This window comes from Lontra canadensis, unplaced genomic scaffold (assembly GCF_010015895.1).
Source record: "Lontra canadensis isolate GAN:19392208 unplaced genomic scaffold, GSC_riverotter_1.0 scaffold15, whole genome shotgun sequence".
In the NCBI taxonomy this organism is placed as follows: Eukaryota; Metazoa; Chordata; class Mammalia; order Carnivora; family Mustelidae; genus Lontra; species Lontra canadensis.
In genome coordinates this window covers 4,180,139-4,194,423 of record NW_022631009.1, presented here as the reverse complement: position 1 = coordinate 4,194,423, position 14,285 = coordinate 4,180,139, and the positions used below count along the sequence as shown (strand labels likewise).

The 14,285-nt window shown below is 42.2% G+C and overlaps 1 protein-coding gene across 1 annotated transcript in view; it reads right to left on the bottom strand.

The window, feature by feature from the left end:
- SAMD12 (sterile alpha motif domain containing 12) overlaps positions 1-14,285 on the bottom strand; it is a 378,413-nt gene that overhangs the window by 152,221 nt on the left and 211,907 nt on the right. The window contains exon 4 of the mRNA XM_032858433.1: positions 8,690-8,830. Coding sequence (XP_032714324.1) covers positions 8,690-8,830 — 141 coding nt within the window. The remainder of the gene's footprint in view (positions 1-8,689; positions 8,831-14,285) is intronic.

The window sequence follows — 14,285 nt, the reverse complement described above, 5'->3', positions numbered from 1 at the left end:
TGCCATAAAAACACAGAGTTGTGCAGAAGTTAGGCAAGGATAACTCCTGAAAGAACACGTCCAAATTAAAAAAAAAAGATGTGTGGATACTTCTCCCTTGTACTGGTTAGACGAACCCCTGGGGCCGTCGGAATAGATATTTTTCTACCATGAAGAACACAGCAGATAAGAGAGGCCCATTTGATGCCCCACTGCAAACACCTTCTTGAATGACCCAGCCATAACGAACTCCCACGATGAAAATGAAATTGGAGTGGGCGTGGCACAATGCTAACCCCTACCGGCATACTCTTGTGGGAGCTCCATACCCACTCCCCCCGAAAACAGTCTATGTTTAGGCCTTTAAATATAAAACTATGACAAAGAGAATTTCTCTGAAGGCTCAAATACTTGACAAAATTAGAACTATTCCTGGCTCTACCATTTGTATAACAGGGAACGGAGATGATGAAATGTGTTGGGGAAAAGCTCAAGAAGGTAACAGATTGAGGAAATGCTATCTTGGATGCAACTTAGAAATGACATGTGGTTGGCAGCTCCTAATCAAGTAGTACCAGATGAGGAAGTGGTAATGAAAGACCCCACGTGCAGAAGAATAATCACCACAAAGTCCTGTAAGACTCCTGCTCCGACATTCTCACCTACCATGAGCCGGTAGGCAATTCCCTGGGTCTTAGGACAAAAGGCTCAATTTCTAGTTGCTTGAGAGTATCTCTCAGATCATTTAACATTGCAAATAGTGGGGAAAACAGCTCAACGAAGGAGTGGCTTGTATACTGAAGACCCCTTGTGACAGGTGTATTTGATTTAAGAGCCATCAGTATCACCTTTAAATAAGACGCCATCACCTTCAAAATAATACAAAAAGATCACAACAGAATAAAAGAGATTCTGCACAATTTTGCTCACGGACAATGCCAAATGGCTCTGTAGCTACTCGTTTTTTTAAAATTATGAATCCATAAAAACTGCTCTTGCATTTATTGCTCTGAGAAGATGAAGTTGAGAATACTTAGTAAATAAGAAAAAGAGAGGAACAATTAATTTTAAATCAATGAAAATAAATGGAAGATCCACTCTCCGCTAAGCACTACACTAGGAGGTAGGAGAGCAAAGGAAAGTCAGAAGACAATGAGGCTGTCTGTGTTCTACAGGGGAGATGGACAGACCTCTCGCTACCATGCCTTATAGGCTCTTCCTTCTGCCTCATGCCCTTAGCCATCTGTCACAACTTATGTCATTCAAGATCTAGTGCATGTATTATACCTTTGGCAAGTCTTCCTTTATCCCACCTATTCCCAGGTGAGGCTAAGTTCCAGTTCTTATTACTATACATCTGTGTATTTCTAGAAGGGCGTACACAGTCTATCCTCATTGCTAGACTGAGTGTTCCTTTCTATCCCTAACACCACCGAACCTGATACCCAGTGGATGGGAGAATAAATGGATACTAAATAGATATTATGTAATGAATAAATTATTAGTATGCACAAAGTACTTACTAATGAAGAAGAGAGAATGATTGGTTCTGCCTGAGAGATGGGGTAAGGCTTCTCAGAAGAGGTGATAGCTCATCAAGATTGGTCCTTCCATGAGTTTTATCATACCATATCCATAACAACTCTGTGAAATAGGTCTTCCTCCCATTTTTACAACTGAGGAATCTTAATCATAGATTCATAGATGTATTAACTTAACTTGCCCAAAGTTAATACATCTATGAAATGCCCAGATTGGCTTTCTATGGAATGGTGAAAAGTTTGGATTTTATTCTGTAGGCAGCTGGGAGCCATCAAATGTTTTAAGGAGGGATATAATGTCATCTGAAATATATTTAAATTAAGTCTGGCAATAGAAGTAGGAAGATGTGCTTGCTTCGGCAGCACATATTAAAAAAAAAAAAAACAGAAGTAGAAAGTTAATTAAAGGTGAACGAATGGGACAGGGTGGAGACTAGAGATCAAATAACTAGTATGTTATTCTTACGGCCTGGGAAGGAGCTTAACAGGAATGGTTTAACAGTGGCTAGCAGGGTCACGAGGCAGGAAAAGACTGGAAACCCATTTTACAAGCAGAATTCAGAAGATATGGTCACTGATTACACAGGGGTGCTAAGGGAGAAGGAGTAATCACAGGTCAGGTGATTCTGAGCCTTCTACATTAGGTGATGGAATGAATAATGGCATTCACCTTGAGAAGAAACACAGGGGGAAGAATGGGCTGGAGAGATGGTGAGAAAGACAATGGAGTTGATTTAGAACATTTTTAATTTGAGATACTGGTAGAATATTCAGAGTTCATGCCCTTTAGGGAGATTAAAGATCTGAAGCTTCATAGTGGTCTAAGATGTATTTGACAGTCACTGCGAAGGAGGGGATGGTTAAGACAATGACAGTGGGTGAGATTCTCCAGAGAGCATGCACAATGAGGAGAGCTAAGAGGATGCATTCCCCAAGTGGCATCAACATTCAGGGAGTGAGAGAGGAAGGGGGCTTGCAATCGATCAGAGAAGGAGCCATGGGAAAAAGAGGAGGAGAACCGCGAGACATCAGGCTCACGCAAACAGGTGAGCACCAGGGAGGTAAAGCTCAGTGTCAACCAATGACAAGGCAGAAGAGCTGAGTCTGAAGAGAACACACGTGTGAACACCAGATCTGGAACACCAGTGGCACCACTAAATAAAAGACACAGAGAAGACTGGAAGTTCAGAGTGTAATTTGGAAGATATTAGAAGGGGCCATCAAACATACCTCACATATGCATAAAAGGGAATCTGACTGGCTCAAGTTTTCTTTCCCAGGAGCTGGAAATATTACTATAATTATCTTCCTCAGAAGAAAGACAAAGAAAGCATTTCTTTCTTTCTTATTTATTTATTTATTTATTTGACAAAGAGAAGGAGAAAGTGAGTGAGCACAAGCAGGGGGAGCAGCAGGCAGATGGGGAGGGAGAAGCAGGCACACTGCCCAGCAGAGAGCCCGACGTGGGGCTCGATCCCAGGACCCCGAGATCATGACCTGAGTTGAAGGCAGATGCTTAACCGACTGAGCCACCCAGGCACCCTGGTAAAGAAAACATGTCTTAATGACAACTGAGATGCTAAGAAAAATTTAGTTAAATGAACAAGTGAACTATAAACATATTTGACCTTGATTTATTTTGAGACAATTTACTAGAAACTCTCAGGAAAACAGGGGCCTCTTAAGATGGTGGTAGCTCAAGGAAGTGCTAGGTAAGACTTCTACAAAGATGGAACGATTTTTAGAACACTTACAATATTTTTGTATGTATGAAAACCAGCCTCTAACACTGTTCTTCTTCTTTTATTATCTTAAGAATACTGGCCTGCCAGTTTCTTAAGAAAATAATCATATAATTATGATACAGCCTAGCAATTTCTAGATACTCAGCCAATGAAGTGAAAACTCATGTTTATAGGAAAGCGAGTACATGAATGCTTATAACAGTTTTATTAGTATTTACAGAACTGGAAACAACCCAGATGTCCCTCACCTGGAGAATGTGGTATATCCAACTGTGGGATATCTATTCAGTGGAATAGTAGGAAATTAAAATGAATGAACTAGTGATATACACCACAATTCTGGTAAGTCTCTGTGAATCAGAATAAGTAAAAGAAGTCAGACTTTCTGATTCCACTTACGATGTTCTGGAAAAGACAAAACTAAAGGGACAGAAAACACAGCAGTGGTTGCCAGAGGCTGGGGTAATGAAAAGGGTTGACAACCAAGGGGAACCAGGAAGAGTAGTTTTTGGAATTACAGAACTTTTATTTAATATCTTAACTGTGGTGGTGGTTACACAACTATATGCCTTTGTCCAAAGCTGTAGAGCTGTACACTAAAAATGGTGCATTTACCGTATATAAATTAAACCTTAATTGAAAACAATAAGGAAGAAAGAACACTGGTTTGGGAATTAGGAGAACAGGGATCTAGTTTCAGTTATGCTACTAACCAGCTGTGTAACCATGAACTATTCTCTAATCCTCTCTGGGTCTTGGAGCCCAAAACTATAAAATGAGATCGGAAAAATGTTCTCAAAGAGTCTATTGCTATGTGCTACAAAGACTTCCTTCTTTAAGCAATGTGGTGGACCAGATGGCCTATTTCAGATCAGATGGCCTACTTCGGTTGCTGAAGTATCACTGTGGGGGTGACGGGACTAAAATACCCAATCTGGACACATGGTTCTGGAAAGTCTTCTTGGATTAGAAAGTAGTGTTTCTAATTTGTGTCTTTCCAAAGGATGAAGCTCTAGGAAAGTCCTTTGGTCATGCAATTCTTAACTAAAAATTGCCACATATATTTGGACAATGTGGAAGAAGTCCTTCGGGAAACATTAATGTTTAATGAGCTCTAAGAGGCCCTGGTAAACAATCATGGTCTTCTTCTTCTTCTTTTTTCCCCACTTTGTAGGCACTCATTAAAAAGGCATTTGGTGCCGTTTACTGCCTTCATCTGCTTTATCCTCCAGTTTGGATACTGGTTTCTACTACCCAAAGAAACCCCACCCTCACAGTTGTGAGTACATTCACACTATCCACGTCCTTATAGCCAAGGAAGACATTGAAAAGGACACCCCAGGAGTGTGACATGTATATGTATCATATATATATATCATGTTCCTGAGATGAGGGAAGCATTTACAACTCAAAAGGGAAGATACTAAGAATAAAAATAGAATCTTGATAACGATGGTAAAAGTTTGCATTTTTGCCCTTATAATGCAGGAGTCCACAAACCAGGACCTACCAACGATGCTTGTAAATTAAGTCTCATTGGTGTACTGCTCTTTTCAATTCATTGAAGATTATCTGTGGATGCTTTTACGTGATGTTGTACTTGTCACAGATACTGCCTGGCCCTTAAAGATTAAAATACATCCATGTGGACCTTTCCAGGAAAAAAAAAAAAAAATCTGCCAACTCCTTTTCATAGATCATGCCATAAACTATGCTATATGGTTTCCACATAAAATTCCATTTAACTATCAGTGCACCACCATGAAATAGGAATTACTAGCCCCATCGGATGGATCCGAGGTGCTAAAACGTAATGGACAGAAGCTTTCGGTGGAGTCAGACGGACCTGTGCTGTGCTCTTTACTAGCTGTCTAGTAGAGACTCTGGGTCTCTTACTTCGGTTCTTCATCCCGGGTCCCCAGATGTACGCTGGGGCTGACAACAGCACTGATCACGGTAGGGTAACTATCGGGACTTGATGTGACAATTGTCACAATGTGCAGTGATGTATATACAATAACATTTAAAATGCATTAGCCACATAAGATACAGTCAGCTTTTGGTATCCTCGGGGTCTTTTTCTTCCTACAAATATTGTAGGAAATATTGTAGAAAAAAGGTAAAGATGCCCTCATATGCTCGGTTATGAATTAACTTGGTATTTTGCACCCCTGCTGTGTGTTACATAAGGAACCTTTCTCCCATCTCTCATGAATCAAGCGGGAGAGAATGATGAGGATTCCAGCTCCGTACCGCTCTCCCCAAGACAACTGGAGATGGGGGCAAGTTGTCTTGCAGGAACGCGCAAACCAGCAAACCCACCAAACTGACATCCTGGCACCTCCTGGACAAGACACAGAAGACCACAAGGCTATACAGAGGAAGAAACAACCTCAATGATCTCCAAAGGAACAACATTCAGAGCAGGGCCAGGCGTGGCTTATGTTTCTTGCAAATGTAGGTAGTTACTTGTGAATAAGAGAAGGGAAATCAGAGGCCAGCATTTTAGCTGAAGGATAGTTCTGGCTTTAGATAATGAGCTGTTTTAAGATTTTTTTTTGTCATGATTCATTGTTAGTGCCTATAAACCAATGTATTTACTGAGTCCACATGCACATTTTTAAAGTACCTCATAGTTTTTTTGTCTCTGGGTAAGCACCCGGAAGGAGGAGAGTAAGAAAAATCAGGGTAGAAACTCCGTGTTCCCTGTGTTCAGATGACCCACAGTAGTCAGCAGGAACTTCCCCAGTCCTCTTGGAACCATCTTAGTCCTATTACTGTCATGGGGCTCCTGGCCAACAGTGTGAACATGACTGGTACAGAACTAAGAGACCAGTTTTAAAACAGACATCAGGAAGTTGGAGAAGTAGGCTTAGCTATTATTTCCTTTAGAAGCATGTTCAGGGATTTCCAGAAGCTAAGTAGCATTCTAAAATCTTTGTTTGGACTTATTCAGCACATTATTTCTACTGACTAATATCTGCAGAGTTGAGGAATCAAATATCAATACTGAATCACATATCACCTCCACGGTATAATTCCCATATGATATATCTGTTAGGCCAGTCACTTACTTGGGTGGAACAGCATTCCTTTTTTTTATTATAGCAAACCCAGACCCAAAATATTTTAAGCCTACCCCAGCTGTCTTTAGAACTTCTATTATCAGTCATAAAAACAACTTGTCAATTTTTTTGTTTCACTTAAAAAAAAAAAAAGAAAAAGAAACCATCGCTTCAATAAGGCTATAGATTTTCTGAAGTCTGCCTGGCATGAAATGAGTTTGAACATTAACATGTAAAGGACAAGCAATAAAAAAGGTAATATGAGTACAGACAGAATATCGAAGAGCTAGTGAACGCGATCTCTTCTAAAGGGAGTGGAATGGAAGAATGCAAAATGCACAGCTTTTCCAAGCTAAAGAAAGTGACAACAACCGAATTGAAAAGGCTGAACTTAGCATTACCTTCCCAGAACACAAACATATATTTAGCTTAATAGACTTGAGTACTATCTCAGGAAAAACCTTATATATTATGCATCTAGGGCAATGAAAGCTGTAGAAAATGATTTTGCAAAGCAAACACACTGCAGGCTGACAGTAGCAGAGGGAAAAAAAAGAGTCTAAGGCACACGAGATGAGTTTAGGTCTCATTTTCTATATATCATCACAGGAGGAAAACAAAAGAGCAGAGAAAACCTCAAGACACTAACCAGAACCTGGCAGAATGATGCATGTGACTGAAGCTTAAAACATGTGCATTATTTTCTGATTATAACCATAATACAGATTCAAATGAGAAAATTTGGAAAATATAAAAAATACAAAGAAAACAACTAAAATCACCCACAATCCCACCACCTGGAGAGAACCATTATCAAAACATTGGCACAATCACTGGCATCCCTTTTTCTGTGTACATATAAAAATATGTTCTTTTTAAGAAATTTGGTTCATACTACAGTATAAAAATTTTTACATGGTCTTTCCCACCCACCCCCACTTCTTTTTTATTTTTTTATTTCTTCTATTTTATTTCTAGTACTTCCCCATGTTGTCATGTATTCCTGGAAGATTTAATTTTAATGACTGCATTATATTGTAGCTTATGAATTTAAGAATTATTTGTTTCTTTCCATATTGCTGTTCATAATTTTTCAGTTTTGTAAACAGCACTAGGATAGACTTTCTTATAATAACTCTTTGAATCTCTATTTACTTCTTCAAAGAAACTAAAAAGTATACCAGTATGTCAGATTCAAATTTAAATCACTCAGAGTACTTGTACCTATAAATTTACCACTGGAAGCCTCTGGAGACAAACACAAATAATGCATATCAAATAAACACACTATTTTCCTATCACTCCAAGTCTGCATTCATCCTTCTAGAGCAGTCATCTTTAGGCAGTACATCACTTTCTCTAGGCAAATGGCCTATTACTGGGTTATAATCTAAATGCAATAACATGAAACTTGGCTGACCCAGATTTCTCCAACATCAGTGTGCATGCAGACTATTCTACAGGTTGAAAAATACCGTTGGCTCTCAAAAATACATATTTTATCCTCCTTTCACTTAAAATGGTGTGTAATGGACATGAAAATAAAATAAATAAAGGGTTATAGCCAGTGGAGGTTGGTAGCAACCAAAGCTTATGTAGACACATGAGTTACATACATTGCAACTTAAAGTTTTCTGCAAATTCCAGCTTTTTTCGGCCACTTCCTGTCATAGGTCTCTGAAGCACTCCCCACATATCGAATTAATTATGATCCTTGTTTAGAATTATACAGTCATAATATTCTGGGCTTAAATTCTTTACAATCTATTTTTAAGGAAGGATTCTATTTTCAGGATGCTAAATAGGGTTCTCAAAAATCTCTCAAGAGTGTATGTGTTCACATGCATATATATACAGACCCATACCTTTAAATTGTTTTTCTCCCAATAGTCAGTGAAAAGCAAAGTAAAATGAAACACAACAAAAACCCCACTTGTATCATGATCGTATGAACTATGGAGTCACACAAATTCCAAGGCCTCCCTCAGAATTGGTGGTCAGACTAAGGGAGCTTGGGCCACACCGTACAACTCTAGGGGTGCAAATACATCCCTATCTCTGGCATTGTGCAATGCACAACCTATATAACTCTATGGGATGTCCTTGAAATTAGGTCATCAGATAATTCCATTTGCTCATCCATTACTTGGTTGTGCATCCTTCCCCCAGTGGCCTATAAAAAAGAGTTTTAGGAGGGAAGTAGCCTTTAAATCTGTGTACCTTTTTTTTTTTTTTTAATAAAAGAAATTCTGCAAAGACACAGTAATAGTCTCTCCCTGGCTCCCCTTTGTCCTGATGGCAAGAGTTTCTTTCTTCCCATCCTCCCCTTCTATCCACCCACTAGGCAGCCGCAGGATACCTTGTGTGAGTAACTGTAGGTTTCTGACTTCTTCGCGCACCTTCAGCTGGAGCACCTGTTGTAGGATATGCTGCCGGAGGTTCTCCTGGGCAATCCCCATCCGCTCAAGCTTTTTGTCAGTCAGTCTCAGCAGGGCTCGCCCTGCAGGGTTTCAGAAATAAAAGAAAAAGCAAATGAACAATGGCTGGAAAGGATTTCCATCTTCGTTTTTCGACTAATCCTGCCGGAACAGTAGTTTCCTTCTAAACAGACACTTTAGGAGAGAAGGTCCTCAATTATTCTTACGGACAAGAATTGATCATCTGGATAAAGAAAATGCACAAATTTAGAAAAGAACCCCTCTTTTTATCTAATTTTGGCCATCCTCCCCTGAAAACACACAGAGTCAAATAGAATAGCAGAATTTTAACCTGGGTATTTCGGACCCAGATTGCAGGTTGCCATAGGAACAACGCACTTTGGCAGGCGACGGGTCCTGAGGCTGGCCTGTAGGAACTCATGCCTGGACAGCCCAGAGAAGACCGGGATGTGGTCGCTATGGTTATAGAGAAACTGACCAATGTCTAACCCAGGTTACAATAACGTTTCATGAAACATGCATGTAAAGTTCCCATGATCACTTGCAGGCATTTGCCTGGTGCCCCCCTAGTGCTGAGCTAGACTTCCATTTCCAGACGGTGGGAACTAAACCGTGATTGCAATCTCTGGCCTCAGGCCAGGGCTGCAGAAGCACTGGGAGTGAGGGGAGCAGGGTGAGCGGGGGCATCCAAAGATTGCAAAACAAGGAGCCTCCAGGAATGAGTGCCTGGCATGGCTTCCTGTTCCCCAGGATGTCTGCATGACTCCCTTCCTACTAGTTTCCATCAAATTCCCAAATTCTCTCCCACTCTGTGCTTGCCCTGACAGAAGCAGACTTCCACCGTGAGGGCTTAGCACAAGAAATAAAGAGTATGATTGCGGTTCAATGCTGTAGCACCCCGTTCTCTCCCCTCAGCCCCCCATCATCGTACTTGCAGACCCTTCTCATTTCAGCTGATGTAGAGTCAACTATGTGTGATCAATGTCTTGGGTATATTATCACATACACTTCAGAAACTAAATTCTCTGCTTCCTCAGAATCCCCAAGAGACAGGGAGGAGACAGGGGTTAATGGACATTTTCACCAGAGATATAGGGAAGTGTATGTGGCCTGAGAACAGAGAAAGGCAAACAGAAAGAATCAGATAGGAGTGATCTGCGCTGTTTGCTCTTCTTTTTTACCCCCTGGTAACCTCGCAAAATGCACCAGTTGGGATAAGTTAGGTAACATGTTGCAGTAACAAATGATCCCCAACTATGGGGGTGGCTACAATAAGGTTTATTTCCTGTGTCCTGTACACATCAAATGCAAGTCCACCCACCTTGAACATGGCTGATTATTGTACTGACAGGAAAAGAGAAGGTGTTAAAAGGTCTCACGGCATCATAGCCTAGAGGTCATTGACAAATACTGGTCAGAGCTAATCACATGAACCTTCCCGCCTACACATAAGCGTACATGTAAGAATTGTGCATCCATCACCTGCCAAGAAGGCGGTGGGAGGGGAGAGAAATATTTGGCAGGCAGCACTGATAAGAACTACACCAATACAGACTTGGCTCTGGACCGGGGCCTGGCAAGGTCGTGAGTGCAGTGAGCCATGGCAGTCTGAAGCGTCAGTAAAAGCTACACCTGACAGAGGATGGAGAGGTAGGGGAAAGGAATCCTAGGTGGCCATAGCTGACACCACCGGGAAGACCGTGGTGGTCTTCAGAAAAGAAGCAAAGAACATACAGACTCCAAGGAGTTCCAATTGTCTCCTGGGATAGATGGAATGATACCTTCCCCTCCAAAGATGCCTAGGTCTTCATCTCTGAGACCTGTAAATGTGTCACCTTACATGACAAAAGGGACTTTGCAGGTGTGACTATGTGAAGGGTCTTATGATGGGAGAGTATCTGGCATTATCCAGGTGGGTCTAATCTAATCACACAGGCATCTATAAGGGGAAGAGACAGGAGAGCCAGAGAGAGAAGGGACAATGGAAGCAGAGGTCAGAGTGAGGTGGCCACAGGCCAAGGAATTCAGGATTCTAGAAGCCGGAAAAGACAAGGACATGGATTCTCTCTCCTACTCTCCCATCAGGAAGCATCTCTACCAACACTTTGATTTTCCATAAGACCCATTTTGGACTTCTGATCTCTACAACTATAACAGAGTAAATTTGTGTGGTTTTATGCCACTAAGCATGTGGTCATTTGTTACAGCAGTAATTGACCTTTTGATCGAAATTTAATACATTTAAAAACAAAACAAAACAACCAATGGCTTTAGATTCCCTTTCCTAACTTCTGGGCAGCGGCATACTCAAAGGTAGAGAGCTGAGGGGTGGTGAGCCCGAGTTCCAGGTTAGGACAGCCCTGCCTTCAAAGTCCTGCCTTCAAAGGCTCACCTTACCATCTGACCTTGGTCCTAAAGTTTCATTCGGGAAATACAGAACGGGATCCGGTATCCTTTATGTGGGTAATTTGCTTCCAAATAAGACATCCAGCTCTTTATATATGCTCTCGACTTAAAACTACTGCATAAAAAACTTCCTGAAGTTCAGATGATCTAAATCCCTCTCAACACCAAAATATAGATCACCCATCCTCCTATCTGTTCCCCATGACTTGAGCTGTGGTTTCATAAGCTGTGACACTTGGGAGCTGGTGCCGCTGAGGCCCCGGGAGGACACACGGGAGCTGGGTCATGGTAAGTCGGCTGGTCTGTCTCCAGAGCCCAGCGCTAGGAAGTCAGGATGAGGATTCTGTTCAGAGGGCATGGCTCAGCTTCTCTGTTTGGTGGCTCCCCTGAGAACCTCTAGCCTCAGCCTTTCCAGTAATGCAGCTGACTGGTTGATGTGTGGAACCAATAAGCCCTATTAGAACGTTATCCCCCACTTGGGTGGGTCAATAGCTTTAGCTCTGAAAATGCAAGTTGGGAAATTCTATTAGTTGTAAAAATCTGCACATTTTAGACTATGTGATGCAGACAATTGTGCCCATCAACATTTCACATGCTAAATACTCAGCTGCTCAAACTGCTGTTATCCAAGTCCCGAGAAAATAGATATTATTTCCATTTTGTAGAAAGGAAAATTGAGAAGTTGAAAAATATTCAGATCATGAGAGCCTTCCCAAATTCCTCCTCCTATAACTTTAGTTGGGCTTTATCTTCCGTGGGAGGAAAATAAAGGGCTCAGACTACAAGAAGAGAGATTATGAGAAAATTGTATAGAATAACTTCCTGATAAAACAACTTCTAGAAAAGATCACAATCTGCACACTGAGGATGGTCTGAACAAAATCTGATTCACTGTCTTCCTTGGATGGTTTCTACAGAGCCACCCAGGTCCATGGCTCTGAAAAATCTGTCCAATAATCAGATCATTTCCAGCAGCAAATGTCCCATTGACCTCTTGTTCCTACCACCTACTGCTGACCGCAAAACAGTGTCCAAAAAAGTGTGGTGCTTTTGATGCTGGGGTCAGGGAAGTGATAAGTAGTCAATCATCAATCACATTTTTTTTTTTTTTGTAATTTATGTTGTCACTTTGGTTGCTTAGCATAAAAATCCAGTTGTTTATTCAACAAATACTTATTGGGCACCTACTGTGTCCCTGTCACTTTGTCATTCACCTTGAGTATAATGAGAACAGGGTCAACCTTGGTGCCTTCAGAATGGCAAGGCAGGCAGCTAATGGTAAAAGCTGACAGGCATGGGATGAGCGCTAAGAAAGGGCAAATATGAGATCGCAGAACTGCGTGACCTAACCCAGTCTGGGAACCATGAAACTGTCACTGAGTAAAGAGCATTTAACCTAGGACTTCAGGAGTAAGAGGTTGTCAGACCAAGACCACTGGATAAAGCAAAGACTTTTTTAAATGTCCAGCAACCACGTGGACAAAGAGGGAGACCGCTGCTGCAGACAGAGACGGGAGGCACGCCTTGATGCCTTTTGCATTCCTTGCCTTTTCTCCAGAGAAGGTCTTGGGCACCTTCCTCTGCCCTCAGTGGTCCTCACAGGGAGGAATCAAGAAGAGAAAAATCAATTCAGTCTCAGAAGCAGAGCACCAACTAAATTTCCTGATCCTCCCACCTGGTTATGAATGGTATTTTGTGAACCCAGGCGGCTCAGCCTTCACAGACTCATAGATTCTGAGAGCTGGAAGAAGCTTAAAGTCCTCCCCATTGATCACTGGCTTACCTTTGACTTCTTTCCTTTGGTAAGCATTTTTTGAGCGCCACTGTGTACACGACACCATTCTGGGTACTGAGGCTGTGGAGAGGAGTCGTCTTCTCCGTCTCAGTGGAGCTTACCATTTAGTGCCCGAGACGGACGATTTACAAAAGAACTGCTATGCGGGGGCAGATAGGGACCCCTACCGGAAGGATGGCACTTTGTAGGTGGGGTGATGGGGCAAGGCCTCCCTCCATACCGGAACACAGAGAAACGTCAAAGCAATGAGCAGAAGGGCAGGAAGGCTAGTGTCACAAGGGCCAAGCAGCCAAGAGAATGATAAGAAAGGAGGTCTAGGGCACCTGGGTGGCTCAGTGGGTTAAAGCCTCTGCTTTCGGCTCAGGTCATGATCTCAGGGTCCTGGGATCAAGTCCCACATCGGGCTGTCTGCTCAGTGGGAAACCTGCTTCCCTCACTCTCTCTGCCTACCTGTGATCTCTGTCTGTCAAATAAATAAATAAAATCTTAAAAAAAAAAGAAAGAAAGAAAGGAGTTCTGAGAGAAGGCAGATCTCAAAGGGCCTGCTAGATCTTGGTGAGAACTCTGGATTTTATTCTGAACATGGGAAATTTTAAGCAAAGGATGATGTGGCCGTGATCTTATGTATTAAAAGAATCCCTCGGGTCCCCATGTGAACAGACTGGGGGTGTAAGGTGGGAAGGTAAGGAGCAGTGGGCAGAGTCTACACACTGTCCCAGTAGTCAAAGCAGGAGGTACTGGTGGCTTGGATGTGGGTAGAGGGGAAGAAATTGTCAGAAACAGTAGAATTCTGAATTGCAGTACCTCAAAGTGGGGTGTGAGAAAAGACAGACCTCAGAGATGATGAGTTTTTCAACTGGAGTCTCCAAGGGCTGGGGGCACTATTTCGGTGCAGGAAGCTGGGTCCCCAATTCCAAGTGAGGAGTGTTGGTTGTGCAGGAGATCACGGTAGGGTGAGTGCTATTTTTTCTCTTGAGGTCACTTGGGATATAGAGAAGTAATGGAAAGAACAGAACTAAACAGGGGAGGATTCAAATATTCTTCCTTCTTCCCCATAGTGCTTTTAGCTCTTCAACATTCTTCTCATATGCCAAAGCTCTGAGCTGACTGGGGTAAGGGAAGCACAGGGGCACATCCTGGTGGAATTTAGAGAAATACAAGGGACCAATCATGACCCAAGCTTTGTACCGCTTCACCCGCAACAGTGGTCCTCATACTAAAAATGCTTTCCCAGGACCCTCTGCAGAAGCTCGAGCCAGGGAAAAGGCAATGAGAGAGTTCGCCCAGCAGAAACACGGGTCTGACGCTCTGCTAAC